We start from the raw sequence: 15,663 nt of genomic DNA, 5'->3' as shown, positions 1-15,663 counted from the left end.
CTGTACGTACCCAGATCAGTCCAGACTCCTGGGATGTACCTAAACTTCCCTTAACTCAGGTGGGCCGTGGAGCATTCCGCTCGTAGAACACTCTCACTAAAGCACATGGAAGCCAGAGCCCTGACCTCCAAACGATAATGCCTAGCAAAAATGGCCAATGACTTCCCAGTAGCCACCCAGTAAATTTCATGTGGAAACACCTGATGTGATTCAGCGCAGGAAGTCACCTGACAATGAGTCAAGTATGCTTCTAAACCCCCTGGCAGTGGGCACCTTTTAGAAATGTAAGTTGACAATTGCTTTCTTCAGCCACTGCACAATTGTAGCCATAGATGACTTATTTCCCCTCTCTGGACCACTCCACAGTACAAAGAGGTGATACGATCTACAAAGAGGAGATGCGATCTATGGAAATCATAAATGACCTTTAGATACCTCAACAATGCATGCCTCCAATCTAAGCGCCTAAGCTCCCCCTCATGAGGTGTAGAGGAATCCAAATCCATAAAAGCTGGAAGCCCTACTGTCTAACGTAGATGGAACGCCAAGACTACCTCAGGAAGAAAAGAAGGAACTATGCATAAAGATACCCCTGAATCAGACATCTGTAGGAAGGGATCTCAACACAACAGCCCCTGGAACTCCGAAATTCTCCTGGCTGAACAAATAGCCACCAAGAAAACCACCTAAAGAGTCAAGTCTTTAACCTAGTTCTCTTTAGTGGCTCATACAGAGCCTCACACAATCCTCTAAGGACTAGAGTCAGATTCCAAGATGGACAAATGTTCCACATGTGAGGACCCAAGTTCTTAGCTCCCTGAAGAACCATCGAAAATCTGGATGTGCAGACAGAGCATACTCTTGCACCTTACCCTGGAGACAACCCAATGTAGCTACCTGGACACTCGTTAAAGGTCAATCCCTTGACCAGAACTTTTCTGTAGAAAAGCCAAAATATGCAACACCATAGCCTGAACAGACTGAGGCTGCACTCAGTTAACAGCAGACCAGGATGTGAAGATCCTCCAAATTCACATATACATCAAGGATGTAGAAGGTGGAAATAACCGCTTCAGAATATCCTCTCCATCTCAGTTGACTCTTCTGAGAAGCAAAGCCGTGAGACAGAAGTGAGCTGCCTGACTCAAAAATATTGGGCTCTGGTGGAAAACAGTCGACAGATGTCTAAACCTCAGGGGCCTGTCTAGGGCCATGTTGATCAGATCTGGAAAGCATGGTCAATGTGGCTACTTTGGAGCTACCAGGATTATGTTGCCTGGATGTTTTTCTATCCGCTGTAATCCCTTGTCTACCAGGGACCACGAGAGGGAAGACAAAGAAGAATCCCTCGAGTCCACGGCAACACCAGAGCTCCGATTCCTTTGTACCGTGTTCTGTTCAGCGGCTATAAAACTGTGACGCCTTGCTGTTCTCTTTGGTTGGGATATCCCATCTTCCATGAATGAGACACATCGCTGCCTCCAACAGCTCCCATTCTCCATGGTCTATCTCCAAATGATAAAATCCACCTGAACGTAGTTCACTCTGGTGATGTGAGACACTGCCATCAACTCCAAGTGCTGTTCTACCCAGAGAATCAACTCCCAGGCCTCTCAAGTCACTGCCTGATTCTTGGTTCTGCCTTGACGGTTGGATGTAGTCCACCATAGTCACATTGTCTGATAGGATCCGCACTGGAAGGCCACGTAACTTTAGCAGACAGGCAAGCAATGCGAAATGCACCGCTCTCGTCTCTAACTGATCGATAGGCCATGAGGCCTCCCTGTTTCGACCACTGGCCCTGTGCAGGCTGATCTTGCCGCCGCCCTCCATCCAGAGAGGCTTGCATCTGAGATGACTATTATCCAATTCAGAATCTCCAATTCCGCAGCACGCTCGAGATTGGTGCAAGTAAGCACTACGAAAGACTGGCTTCCCCCGCTAATGGACGAGGAAGATGAAACTCTTCAAATAATGGATTCCAGCAGGAGAAGAGCCCCCTGCAGAGGCCACATACGTGCAAACATCCAATGCATTAATTCCAATGTCGATGCCAGAGAATCCAGACCTGTAAATAGTCCCAGACCCTGGGCACCAAAAGCGCTAGCAGAAGCCTAATCTGACTCTGCAATTTCAGCAATCTCTCTCCGCCAATGTGTTGAACTGAGCTCCCAGATACTCCAAAGCTTGTAAGAGGACTAAATAGCTTGTTGCTAGGTTCACCACCTATTCTAGAGACTTCAAGTGCATTGGTACCTATTGAGCTGATTGTTGACAGAGGTCATTTGATTTTACATGAATAAGCCAGTTATCCAGATACTGATACATCAACACACCCTCCTTTTGCAGTGCGTCTGCCCCCACCACCATCACCTTGGTGAAGGTACATGGAGCCTTCGCTAGCCGAAGGGAAGGGCTTGAAACTGAAAATGTTCACTTAGGACCATGAACCTCAATCTCTGGTGCTCCGGCCTGATGGCTATGTGCAGATATGCCTCTATCAAGGTGAGAGATGCCAAGAACGCTCCCTTGTGTACTGCCACTCTGACGAACCTCAGAGTTTCCATGTGGAAAACGGGAAACCTTGAGAGCTGCATTTAACTTCTTTAAATCCAATATCTCTTGAATTAGATATTGGGGGGAAAGAAACAGGACACGTAACTTAAAATTGACCTCTGGTCACACTAAGTGTGTCAGGGCCTGAGTCAAGAAACTCAGTAAGACGTCTCTGTGAAAAAAAAAAAAAAGAAAAATCTGAGCAGAGACCGAAGCAGCACTCAATCATATTCAATTTCTCCCTCTTCTAGAAGTGAGTAAGCCAATTCCCTATGGGAATCCTCCAATGTCTCATGATCCACACCCCCTTGAACATTACCAGGGACAGCCTCCCTGCGGCATTTGCCTGCCATGACTGACAAATGGGAGGCCCAAGCATGTGATCCCTACATAGTAGGTTGCTTCATCTTTGCTGGGCACCCCTGCAGAAAGGTCTGCAGGCCAAAAAAAAAAAAAAAAAAGAAAGGTCTGCAGGCCCTGGAAACATTCCACCCAGGAGGAGGATGGATCTATACCAGAGTCCATAGGCCCAACCTTGCTCTCTCCAACCTCTCTCAGGGAAGCTTCTGCCCTCGAGACAAGGGAGAAGAACTGAACATTGCCTTGCCTCCCCCTCTACTCCCCTTCCAGAGACACCATAGGCCGAGGGGATGTCCCAACATGGGCAAAAGCTGTAGTAGTCAAATCGCTTTGAGCCTCTAAACAGCACTTACACAAACGGAGAGAGAGTGAGGACTGAATTGTTATCTGACTGCACGCCTCACAGATAGCAAGGCACTTGGACCTGTTCGCCCCTGGCACCTAGCTCTCCTGAATGTCTGCTCTAGGCAGCCTCCAGGGTGCACACCAATGCCACCTGGGCGTACACGCACACCCCTTCAGGATGCACGCAAATTCGTGCTCTAGACTAAGTCGCGGTCATACACACATGCGCAAATACAAGCTTGTATAGGCCGGGGTCTTGCACGCTCATGTACCTGCACAAATATGCGCTCAAGTCTAGGTCGCAGACATACAGACTCAAGCCTAGGCATTGGCCTTATACATCCAGGTCCCAGCACATGCAGCCGCCATGCGGTGAGAATGCACACACACTCCTACATATGCGAGTAAAGAACTGCTGCAGTGGCCTACCACACAACTAAGTAAAGCCTGCCTGCACCTAGCGCGTTTAAGCCCAGATCCGTTTAATATCCAGCACCGAAAATCATCGGCCTGAAGAGCTTCTCAACAACTCAGGCCTCTTGACTGGCCGAGAATCCATGGATACTGGGGCAAAGAGCCAGCATCTCGCTAAACACGCTTTGCACATAAGCAAATTAAAATCAGCAAAAGACCTCTACCAGAACCAAAGACTCCTCTCCTCAGTGCAAGTGCTTCTTTGCCCCTCTGCAGGACAGGGAACTGCCGGCAATAGCTGAAAAGGGGATTCCCTTGGCTCTCCCGCTGACGCTGCTAGGAAATTGAAAATGGCCGCCATTTCCATGCTGATTGGGAAAACCTCACTGCTGGACCCCGTCATCCGTGAGGCTTGTTCTACTGGTGCAATCATGCTTGACACAGACCCCTGGCATGCTTTTGCTGCATGCACATACACTTTCTCCCCGCACCCACGGCACCACGAGCATCTCAACGACAAGCAGTGGAACAGTCCCTCAGCGCCTCGAAGCCGGTCTCCTCCACAGGCAGACAAGCTGTTGAAAAACCCCATTGCTGAGCTCCCCGAGCTGCTAAGGTAGCTTCTCCTCACAGAACCTCACTGTGGCACAAATTCCTCATCTAGTTCCTTGTTCTCTCTCTCTTTTTTTTTTAAAACTCTCTGAGAACAATAAAGATACCAACACTTTCCTTTGGGGCACAGGTTCAGGTTCCAGGAGCGCAGGCCACATGGCAGATCAGAAAAAGGCCAGATCTCTTTTTCTTCAAAAAACTTTACCAAACTTACAATACCTACTCCCTAGAATGGAACAGAGCTGCTAGCAGAAAAAAAGAAAATCAGACAAATTAAAAAAAAAAAAAAAAAAAAAAAAAAAAAGAGACAGACTAAAAGAAAACAGCCGCCCTGAGCCTGTAGCTGCCTCAGCAGCCTCGTGAAGGGGAGGGATATGGACCACCCGATTTACACTCCACGGAAGAAAGGAGCGAGTGTACGAAAGGGGTAACCATCCCCCAGCTCGTCTAACTCAACCAGACAGGGAAGGACCCACTAGGACCCAAAGACTTCCTGGGAGGAAGGCTCATAAATCCAAAACAGTCTCCTGACTGTAGAACCCAAGTTTTGCCCCATCTACCATCTGCTGAAGACAGAGAAATACTGAGGGACTGCAGGTGGCACACTGGGTTATGTACAGTGTCAGTGAAATTTTCTCTGTCTCCATCCGCTGGCAGGGAAGCAAAACCCAGGAGTCTGGACTGATCTGGTACGTACAGGGAATTACATAATGTAGAAACACTAAAATAACACTCAAAACAATCAAATAAAAAAAGTAAAAACAACTCAAAAGAACATATACATACACACAGTGACCAAATCTGAGTAAGTCAAAGGCACTGCTGCACTAAGGAAGAACAGGGATAGGCAAAAGTTTAGTTCAAGGAAACTACAGAGTTTCTTGTTGATTTACTGATGAGGTAACTCGATGTTGAAGAAAACCTTTCCACCAATTCAAGGGTTGGCAGACGTTCTGTAAGGTATTAATCTGTAGCAGATGCATTTATTACAGAATCTGCCAAAAAAAAACAAAACAAAACACTTTTTTGGAAATATCAGTCATGTGGCAGCAGAACATTCCAGGGGCTCGGACAGCTGTGGATACATGTGTGTCCCAGGCCAACATTCTTTGGATGATGGTGAAGGGTGTTCAGGAAGATCAGCCTCCAGAATTCACCATATTTCAGCAACCCCTTGCTTCACGTCAGCAGGACAACACTACCACTACTGCTTTACCAAAATAAGTGGACTTTAACAGGTGCAACACTTAAAGCACTGCAATGCCTGGCCTTCTGCCTAAGATCCAAGCACTGGGTCTGAGCTATAAGCTAAGGGTGGACCCTTTGAGGCCTCGTGGCTGAGACTGAGAACCTGTACAAAATGGGGGTGTGGGAGGCTGTTATTAGCCTGCCACCTGATCACATTGGGGACATAATGCTGTAATGACCATTGCCAAAGCAGAAGGATTAATATCCCAGCTTAAAAACAAAAATAAAACTCCTCCTCTCATCAAAAAAAAAAAAAAAGAAACCAGTGTAGCTTGCATAAGCCGCAGAACTACCTCTCACAGCAGCATTACTCCCACATAACAGCAGTAATGTACAGATGGGGGATGGGAGTAGGGAAAGGTTCTTACTTTACTGAAGTTGTCCACTGTAGTCCTGAGATATAGCATCACTTGTTTGACAGCCAGCAAGAGCTCCTCCAGCTGTAGGCAGGAAACTGCCCCTTTCAGCTGTATCTGCACCTCCGGCTGGGAAAGGGCGAGCGCGCCTTTCATGTAAGCAGACTGCAGCATGCAGGAAAATGAAGAACCTTCCACCCAGGGCAGGTCGGTGCCAGCCTTGGTATCCTGATTAACCTGTTCAAAAAACCCCCCCCCCCCAGCAAGGGGACAAAAGTTAAGACTTAGTACAGAAATAAATTCAGTTTCCATGTAACATCCAGTTACTAAATACCAAACACCAGAATACCCATTGTTATGGTTACACAGTTTGATTCAAAGATAACATTTGTACAGAAAGATAAGACTCAGGCTGCCTACATTTAAGCAATTACTTGTTCATGTTGACCGGCAGACTAGCTTGGGTATAGGATTTTTATTATTGTTAGTGACACAAGTTTTACCAGAGTCCCTCTGGCCTGTGGTGGTATCCAGAGGTGGTAATATGCGAGGAACTGGCAGAGCCAAGGATGCTGCACGGATCTGGTGCTGAATGACTGAAGCTCCTGATCGTAGCAGTGCAAGGTCAGACAAAGGGCGAGGGGGTCTCTCTGAGAGTGAAGGATGTCCATCAAAACCGCCACTAGGTACTGCACCACTCCATCTGGCCAAAAAACAAGAATATCATCAACAGATGGAGAGCCAATAGACTAAACCTTTACCTGAAAAATCACAAGTACTGGAAGGATTAGCCTGACTCCATCCATATACACCCTTCTTCCAGACTAAACTGCCAGCCAGGCTTGGATTTGTTAATAGGCACACTAGATGATATGTGCCCAGGGCGGCAGAAACCTGAGGGGCAGCAGCTAAAGATTTGCTACCTCTCAGCTGTGCTGAATCTCACTCGGCAAAGAACAGGAGGGGAGGGGGGGTGAGGCTGAAAGGGACAGAGCAAAGAAAAAAACAACAGTTGTACTCTCTATTCCAGCCTCCACTGCCCCATGCCCACGCCCCTACTTCGTTTAGGGAGTAAAGAGAAGTCATTCTGTACTGTAATCCAGCCCACCCTCCCTGTCATTCAGGGACATGAGGGGACGAGGAGCATGGAGCAGACAGAGCAGAGCAAAAAAAGGTTGAGCCTCAGACTTTCTGCTCTGTTGTTCCTTGTCTGGGGGGAGGAGGGGGGCGACATCCCACTAGTGCCTAGGGGCGGCAAACTCCTAAATCTTTCACTGCTGCTAACTCGATCTCACTGAGCTAGATATAACTATGGAGTTTTTCCTATTTTGAGTCGATGAGAAAAATTCTCATTTTTACCACATAGTCGAGGGGTGCATGCTCTAATATTCTGGTTAGGTGCAGCATATTGGATCTGGTGATACTGTTTTTAATCAGCTGGTCCAAATATATTAAATGTATCAGACAGAGAACTGCTCCACCTAACACTGTCATCATCACACAGAGAACAGAATACCATCACCGTCATGGAATTTTTGTCTGGAGTGGAAATGAATCTGAATATTTTAGTGAAGGGTCAACTCCTTGCTGCGCTATCTGCACACCAAAGGCATTCACTGCAGGTAATTTCCAGAACGCAATCTACAAACACATACCTTGGACACACTCTGTCTGGAGCAGCAGTTTATTCCTGGCCTCCAGTGCCGCAGGGACAAGGGCACTGAAAGGAAATGTGTTCAGGACCATGTCTTCATTCAAAGCAAACCCGATCTCTTCATCTAGGCCCTCGCTACCCTCCACAATCACATCCACCATATCCAAAACATCTGCAAAGAGAGAAGTGACTCTTATCAGCCTATTAATACAGAATGCACACTTGCATCCTGCAAAGCAAGGGCAAGAAACAGCAATTGCATTTGCTATGAAATCATTTCTGAGAGAACATAAGAATTGTCAAGCTGGGTCAACAAATGGTCCCATCTAGCCTAGAATTCTGTCTCCAATAATGGCCCCAGAGTCACCAAATGAAAACTAGAGTTTATCTAAGCGCTCCTTGTAGATCAATAAAAGCTTGATGCCACTTGGCTTCCACCCAAAATTAATATTTGCTCTCGTCTTTCAAGAATGCAGAGACTCCTCTTGAATCCTGCTTGCTGTGACATTTGGCAGCAGTAGATTCCATAGTTTAAATACCCGCTGATTAAAGAAATACTTCCTTGTGTTCATCTTGAAACTGCTAGCATATGGTTTCGTTGGATGCACTAATTGGGAAGTAGTAGTGTGCACTAATTTGGATTTGTCATCAATGCCTTTCCAAATTATTTCTAACATATAGTTTTTTTTGCTGCTGCTGCACACTGCGCTGATGGTTTCAGCTGGTTCCACAGTAATCCCCTCTTGATAGCAACTTTTCAGATTGGACCTCAGCAGCATGTACTGGTAGTTTGGAATTTTTCTCTCAACATGCATCACTTTGCACTGGTCTACATTAAATTTAATTTGTCATTTATATACCCAAGTTCCCAATTTTTATTTATTTATTTATTTAACAGTTTTATATACCGAAGTTCTAGCAACAAAGTTGCTAATCAATTCGGTTTACATTGTAACAATAAATTGACAGAATGTAGAATAATGTCTTACAGAGAACAGGGAAGATTTAACTTGGAAATAAATAAAATAACTTAATGAGAGCAATAAATAACTTCAACGGAGCAAGGAAAGTATTTTTCTAGAACCGCCTGCAGCTTTACATAATCAGCTTGTGTTTTATCTACGTTTGGTATCATCTGTGAATTTCACAACCTCATTCATTATAAGTGATCCAGAAGATGGGGTAAAAAAACTGAATACCACCAGGCTTACTACTAACCCTTGGAGCACGCTGAGATGTACCCCCTTACAGTACGAGAGCTAAGAACATAAGAAATTGCCATACTGGATCAGACCAGGGGTCCATCAAGTCCAGCATCCTATTCCAACAGTGACCAATCCAGGCTACAAGTACCTGGCAAGTACCCAAAAACTAAGCATATCCCACGCTACTAATGCTAGTAATAACAGTGGTTATTTTCTAAGTCAACTTGATTAATAGCAGGTAATGGATTTCTCCTCCAAGAACTTATCCAACTCAGCTACACTAACTGCACTAACCACATCCCCTGGCAACAAATTCCAGAGTTTAATTGTGCGTTGAGTGAAAAAGAATTTTCTCCGATTAGTTTTAAATGTGCTACATGCTAACTTCATGGAGTTAGTTTTTGTGTACTTGACGGGTTCTTATGGCCTGGATTGGCCACTGTTGGAGACAGGATGCTGGGCTTGATGGTCCCTTGGTCTGACCCAGTATGGCATATTCTTATGTACGGATGTATGTTGCACCATTTCATAGCCTAGCAGTTTCTGGAGTAATCTCTTGTAGGGTACTTTTTGTTTATAGTCCAACAACCACCTCCCCCAATTATACATTACTAATATACAATACGAGATCCAGATGCCTTAGTTCTGGTGCATCCAGACCTCAGTAGACATCTCAGAAATATGTATCTCCCTCCCCCTTATCTACTAAGGCAATCAACGCTAAGGGGTCCAACTATCACTGTTACTCTTCACCTAACACATTACAAAGTATTCAAGATCAAACTGCGCGTCCTATTGGAGAGACTGAATGTGTGTGCCCCAAATCAAATGCCTCTTTAGAGGGTAATTTTACAACAGCACATGTGTATAAAGTACTCATGGACTTCAGCTTAATTTTCAAAACGGACTTATGTGCCACACCAACCTTAGTGCAGCATAAGAGTGCACATTTGAACCCGCCAGACAGCAGGTATAAAATACATCCACCAAACATTTACAAGCCTATTTTCAAAAATCAAAAGCATGTACATCAAGGATTTCCTTGCCCCAACTTTGCCCTCGAGAACACCTCTTTGCAGTACTCCTGAAAGTACGTGTGAAATCACTTCCACATGTGCTTTTCTGCATGCAAACCTCCGGATAATTTTAATTGTGAGTACATGCTTTTGAAAAATTGCACCCCCCCCCCCCAACAAATGTCCCCATACGTGATGTCGACAGGTTCACCAGCATCCATGTGCCTAGTTACAATTCCAAAGAATTCTCATAGATTGAGGAGACATGACTTGCCTTCCTGGGAAATCCATGTTGGCTATTTCCAATTACATCATTTCCTTCTATGTGCTTAACGATTTTGCTCTTGATAATTATCTCCACCATCTTACCCAGTACTGATATCCGAGAAATGATCAGGCAGATATATTGCACGTAAGAAACCCATCTCCCGAGACAACTGTTGAAGATTTATGTTATTACTCTTTATTGCAGTTTCTTTGTATGATTGTTTTGTGGATTATTGCACTGCTTATACTGTGTTTGTTTACATGTCTCAATAAAATACTTTAAATTTAAAAAAAAAAAAAAAAAAAAAAAAAAAAAAGAAACCCATCTCCCAATCGGGAAGCACCTTCTATCAACAAGTGAGAGGGACATAGTGACGTGACTATAGGCTGCTGCTCCCTCAGATGCAGAGGGAAATTTTCAAAGGGATTTCCTCACATAAAAAAGTGCTTTGCCCATGTAAAATGGCCGTCTGAATACCGCTCACCCTGTACACGGGTAAAAGTCTGCATATTACCTACATTGTAATGGAGAGATTCCCAGAACAAGGTTAGGTTGGGAAAGAAAACTACACACAGAGGAAAATTGGTTCTTACCTGCTAATTTTCGTTCCTGTAGTACCACAGATCATTCCAGACTCCTGGGTTTATGCATCCATGCCAGCAGATAGAGACAGAGAAAGTTTAACTGACACTGCTTGTTAAGAACTGGTGCCACCTGCAGTTCCTCAGTATTTATATATACCCAAGCATAAAAACTCACTTGCAAAAACTTGTAAAAAACTTAAAAAACACTTGTTAAAGCTCTGAAGAAAAATCTGCATAGCAAAGTGCACAGCTGAGCGGAAGACTCTCCACCTACATCAAGTGGGCGGGCTCTAGAATGATCTGTGGTACTACAGGAATGAAAATTAGCAGGTAAGAACCAATTTTCCTTTCCTTGTACGTACCCAATCATTCCATACTCTTGGTTTGTACCAAAGCCCCCCTAGCCAGGGTGGGACCTGGAGAGTCCCACTTGCAAAACACTCTCGCCGAAAGAATGAGTTTCCGGATGCCGGACATCTGGGTGATAATGTCTCGAAAAAGTAAGCAGCGACAAATCTCTTGTGGCGACACGAACTGAGCCTTCGCCCAAGAGGCTGCTTGCGATCGAGTAGATTGAGCCCGTAAACCGTCTGGCAGCTGGCGGCCCTTAAGAATACAGACTGACCCAATAGCCTCCTTGAGCCACCTCGCAATGGTAGCTTTGGAAGCCTGGAGCCCTTTCTTTCCGCCACTCCACAAAATAAATAGGTGATCAGATCTCCGAAAGGCATTGGTCACCTCCAGATATCTCAGTAAGTCCCTCCGAACGTCCAAACGCCTGAGTTCCCTCGCATGAGGAGAAGCAGCATCCAAATTGGGAAAGGCTGGAAGTTTGACTGTCTGATTAACATGAAAAGCTGAGACTACTTGGGAAGGAAAGATGGAACCGTATGAAAGGACGCCCCCTAATCTGAAACCTGTAGGAACGGGTCCCTACAAGATAAAGCCTACAACTTGGATATTTTCTGTGCCGAACAAATGGCTACCAGGAAAACAACCTTCAAGGTCAAATCCTTAAGAGTCGCCCTATGAAGAGGCTCAAAAGGTGGTTCACATAAAGCTTGAAGGACCAGATTAAGATTCCAAGATGGACAGACTTTCTGTACCAGAGGACATAAATTCTTGACCCCTCGAAAAAAAATGTACAACATCAGGATAAGAGGACAAAGATCTTCCATCAATTGTCCCTCGCAAAGAGGTCAAAGCCGCTACCTGAACTCGGAGAGAGTTAAATGCCAAGCCTTTGCCCAAGCCATCTTGCAGGAAGGATAAAATCTGGGACACTGAAGCCAGCAAAGCAACAACCCCTTTGGCCACACACCAAGCCTCAAAAACCTTGGACATAAGACAACGAGGTAGACGTGCATCTCGCATAGAGAAGGTAGTAATAACTGACTCGGGTACCCCCTGCGCCTTAAACGTCACCTCTCAAAAGCCAAGCCACTAGACAGAAATGATCTACCTGATCGAAAAATATGGGACCTTGATGGAGCAGATGAGAGAGGTGACTGAACCGTATCAGACTGTCCACGGCCAAGTTGATGAGATCCGCAGATCACAGGTGACGTGGCCACTCTGAAGCCACCGATATGACATCCCCTGGGTGTCTCTGTATTCTGCGCAAAACCTTGCCCACCAGGGGCCACAGAGGAAACACGTAAAGTAGAACTCCCTGAGGCCAAGGAATCAATAGAGCGTTTACTCCCTCGGCTCCGTAGTCTCGTCTGCAGCTGAAAAATCGTGGGGCTTTTGCATAGTGGCGAGACGCCATCAGATCTATATGTGGAAAACCCCACTTCTCGCAAATGAGCTGCATCGCCGACTCTGACAGTTCCCATTCACCCGGATCTAGAAGACTGCAACTTAGAAAATCCGCCTGATGTTCTCGTTGCCCGCAATATGAGAGGCCACTATCTGGGTCAAGTGTGCCTCCACCCATGGTAACTCCTAAGCCTCTTGAGCTACCATCCGGCTCTTGGTACCACCTTGTCGATTGATATAAACCACAGTTGTCACATTGTCCGACAGAATTCTGACTGAACGACCTTGGACAATCGCACCGCCCTGGTCTCCACAGTTGATAGACCAGGAGCGCTCTTCCGGCGACCACATACCAGGAGCCGACTGAAGCTGGCAAACTGCCCCCCAACCAGACAGACTGGCATCGGTAGTAATAATGATCCAATCCGGTACCTCTAGAGCGCCCCCCCCCCGAAGAAGGTGAGACATTTGGAGCCACCAAGAGAGGATCTCCCTCGTAGGAACATCCAGGGATACCAGCTCATGAAAAAGCTCCGACAGCGGATTCCATTGTGCCAACAGAGCTTTCTGCAACGGTCTCAAATGCGTAAAAGCCCAGGGAATCAACTGAAGGGTGGAAGCCATGGATCCCAGACCCTGCAAAATCTGTGGATCTGTGACTGCAATTTGTTCGCTCTCTTGTCTGCCAAGAACACCTTGCCCATGCTCTTGTCAAACCGAGCTCTCAGATACTCGAGACCCTGGGTCAGATTGAGATGGCTCTTGGCTAAATTCACCACCCAGCCCAGCGAATGAAGGAGTTGAATGACCTTCCTGACCGCTGAGTGACAACTGGCCTCCGACTGTGCCCTGATAAGCCAATCGTCGAGATAAGGATATACCAGAACTCCCTCGTGCCACAAGGCCGCCGCCACTACTACCACGATCTTGGTGAAGATCCGCTGCACCATGGCTAGGCTGACCGAGAACCATGAACCTCAGATAACACTGGTGATCCCGACGAATGGAGATATGAAGATACGCCTCCGTTAGATCCAAGGAAGCTAGGAATTCCCAACTGCAAACTGTTGCAATCACCGAAGTTAGGTTTCCATGTGAAATCTCGGGACTTTCAGTGCTGCATTTACTCTTTTTAGGTCCAGAATAGGCCAAAAGGTGCCCTCCTTTTTGGGAACCACAAAATAAATGGAATACCGCCCAGTGCCCCGTTCTTCCGGGGGAACGTGGACCACAGCTCCTAAACCCTGCAACCTGTCCAAAGTCTCCCAAAATGCGCGTCGCTTTGTCAGCAAACCGCAAGGGAAGACCAAAAAGAGGTCGCAGACGGGACAAACAAATTCTAAAGCATAACAATCTCTTATGATCGAGAGGACCCACTGATCCTGTGTGAGACTGGCCCACACCTCATAGAAAAGCGCTAGACGTCCCCTAAGAAGGGAATGACGGAGTGAGCCGGCCTTGCCTCATTGGAAGGATTTTGCCCCCAGAACCCCACCTCTGGAAGGGGCTCTAAAGGGCCTCTGAGCTCCCCGAAAAGTCTGCGCCCAGGACTGACCATGGCCCGCAAACTGCCTCTGCGGGGCTGTTGCCCCCCTCGCATAGAGGCCTTCTGCCTTCACGGAACCAGGCCCGAGACTGAAAGGACTGTCTGGACTTAGGCCTATCCTCTGGCAACTTGTGGACCTTGGTGTCCCCTGTTTTACCAAGTGCTCGAGGTCCTCTCCAAACAAAAGATGGCCCTTAAATGGCAGGGAACTCAACTGAGATTTGGACAAAACATCCACCGACCAGTGCCACAACCACAATAATCTCCTGGCAGACACTGCATAAGCCATAAGCTGTGAAGAGGCCTGCACTAAGTCATACAATGCATCAGCTACATATGCCACTGAAGCCTCCAACGCTCCGCAAGAGAAGGTGGAGCAAATAGCCGCCCGAAGGCTCAAAGCCGAAACCTCAAAGATTCGCTTGAGGTGAAATCTCCAGCTTATGGTCTTGGACATCCTTTAAAGCTGCGGCCCCCGCCACCGAAATAGTCATCTTCTTGGTGACAGCAGATACTATAGTGTCCACCTTTAGCATAGCGAAGAGCTCTAACGTCTACTCGGGTAAGTGACAGAGCTTAGACATAGCTCGGCCCACCCGTAATCCCGCATCCGGAGAACTCCACTCCTGGTCCATCATCCTCTGCATGGACCTATGGTAAGGAAAGGCCGAGGGAGGACCACAAGTCCCATCCAGAACCAGGTCTGCCCCATCTAGGTCTGAAACCGACAGAGAGCTTCAAACCAAGCTCCTCTAGGGTCAGCGGAATTAAGGGGGCCAATTCCTCCCGACGAAACAAACTAAGAATCTTGGGATCGTCCCAGTTAACTGGCATATCAGCCAGATCATCCCCCGGGATCTGTATCAGCAGCATCCGGGTCCGCAACATTTGGGTCGTCTGCCCCACGATTAGGGGCCGGAATCCCCTCCAAGGGGAGCCGTGTATCCCTAGGAGTCTCCGAAGGCCCCTGGAGGCCCCTAGTCTCCCTGTCCGACCGTGGTGCCCCAGTAAATGCAGCACTCTGGGGACCAAAGTACCTCGCAACTGTACAGAGCCAAACCCAGCCGCCTGAACGGCTGGGGGAGGAGGAGGGGCCATTCCCCCCAGCTGAAAGTCTGATCCTTACTGCTGTGTCAAAAAAGCGTGGTGGAGCAGTAAAATAAATTCCGGGGAGAAACCGCGAGGAGTAGACCCATAGGCTCAGCGCCCCCCAATCGAGCTAAATCCACCAGCAGCGTGTCATCCAGGCTCCCCTGCCCCCCTGGGGAAAGCCGTAAAAGGGGAGTCCTTCTGCCCCCCCCCCCAAAAGTGCTGCCAAGTCTGCCGGGGAACCTAAAATGGCTGCCGTTCCCACACTGGCCGAGGCCGAAGGCCCGATGTGGGAAACCCCGCCCTCGACAGCAACCATATGGGTGGTGGAAGGAGGCTCGATGCACCAGTGTTTCGCGGGGGGGGGGGGGAAGGAAAAGACAAGGCCCCATACCACCTGAAACACACGCCGAGCAGAGAGAGAAACGACTGAGGGGGGCAGGAACAGCGCCACACGAGCGGCAGGCCCGACCGCAAACCACAGCACGCGGTTAACCATGGAGAACGGCTAGACTGCCCCCCGATAGTGAAAACGCCACCCATAGAGTCCGGGAGAGATGTACTGCCCCTGCTGCAGCTGCTTTCTGCTGAAACTGGGTTGTTTGGTTTTTTTGGGGGGGTTTTTTTTAAACTTTACAAAAACAACAGG

At 47.3% G+C, this 15,663-nt stretch overlaps 1 protein-coding gene across 2 annotated transcripts in view; it reads right to left on the bottom strand.

The window, feature by feature from the left end:
- URB1 (URB1 ribosome biogenesis homolog) overlaps positions 1–15,663 on the bottom strand; it is a 235,012-nt gene that overhangs the window by 128,981 nt on the left and 90,368 nt on the right. For both annotated transcript variants that reach the window (XM_029603591.1, XM_029603592.1), the window contains 3 exons: positions 7,547–7,717; positions 6,395–6,594; positions 5,904–6,128 (listed from right to left, as the gene is read on the bottom strand). In XM_029603591.1, coding sequence (XP_029459451.1) covers positions 5,904–6,128; positions 6,395–6,594; positions 7,547–7,717 — 596 coding nt within the window. The remainder of the gene's footprint in view (positions 1–5,903; positions 6,129–6,394; positions 6,595–7,546; positions 7,718–15,663) is intronic.

The sequence above is a fragment of the Rhinatrema bivittatum genome, chromosome 5 (genome assembly GCF_901001135.1).
Source record: "Rhinatrema bivittatum chromosome 5, aRhiBiv1.1, whole genome shotgun sequence".
NCBI lineage: Eukaryota > Metazoa > Chordata > Amphibia > Gymnophiona > Rhinatrematidae > Rhinatrema > Rhinatrema bivittatum.
This window is presented reverse-complemented; position numbering and strand designations above follow the sequence as displayed.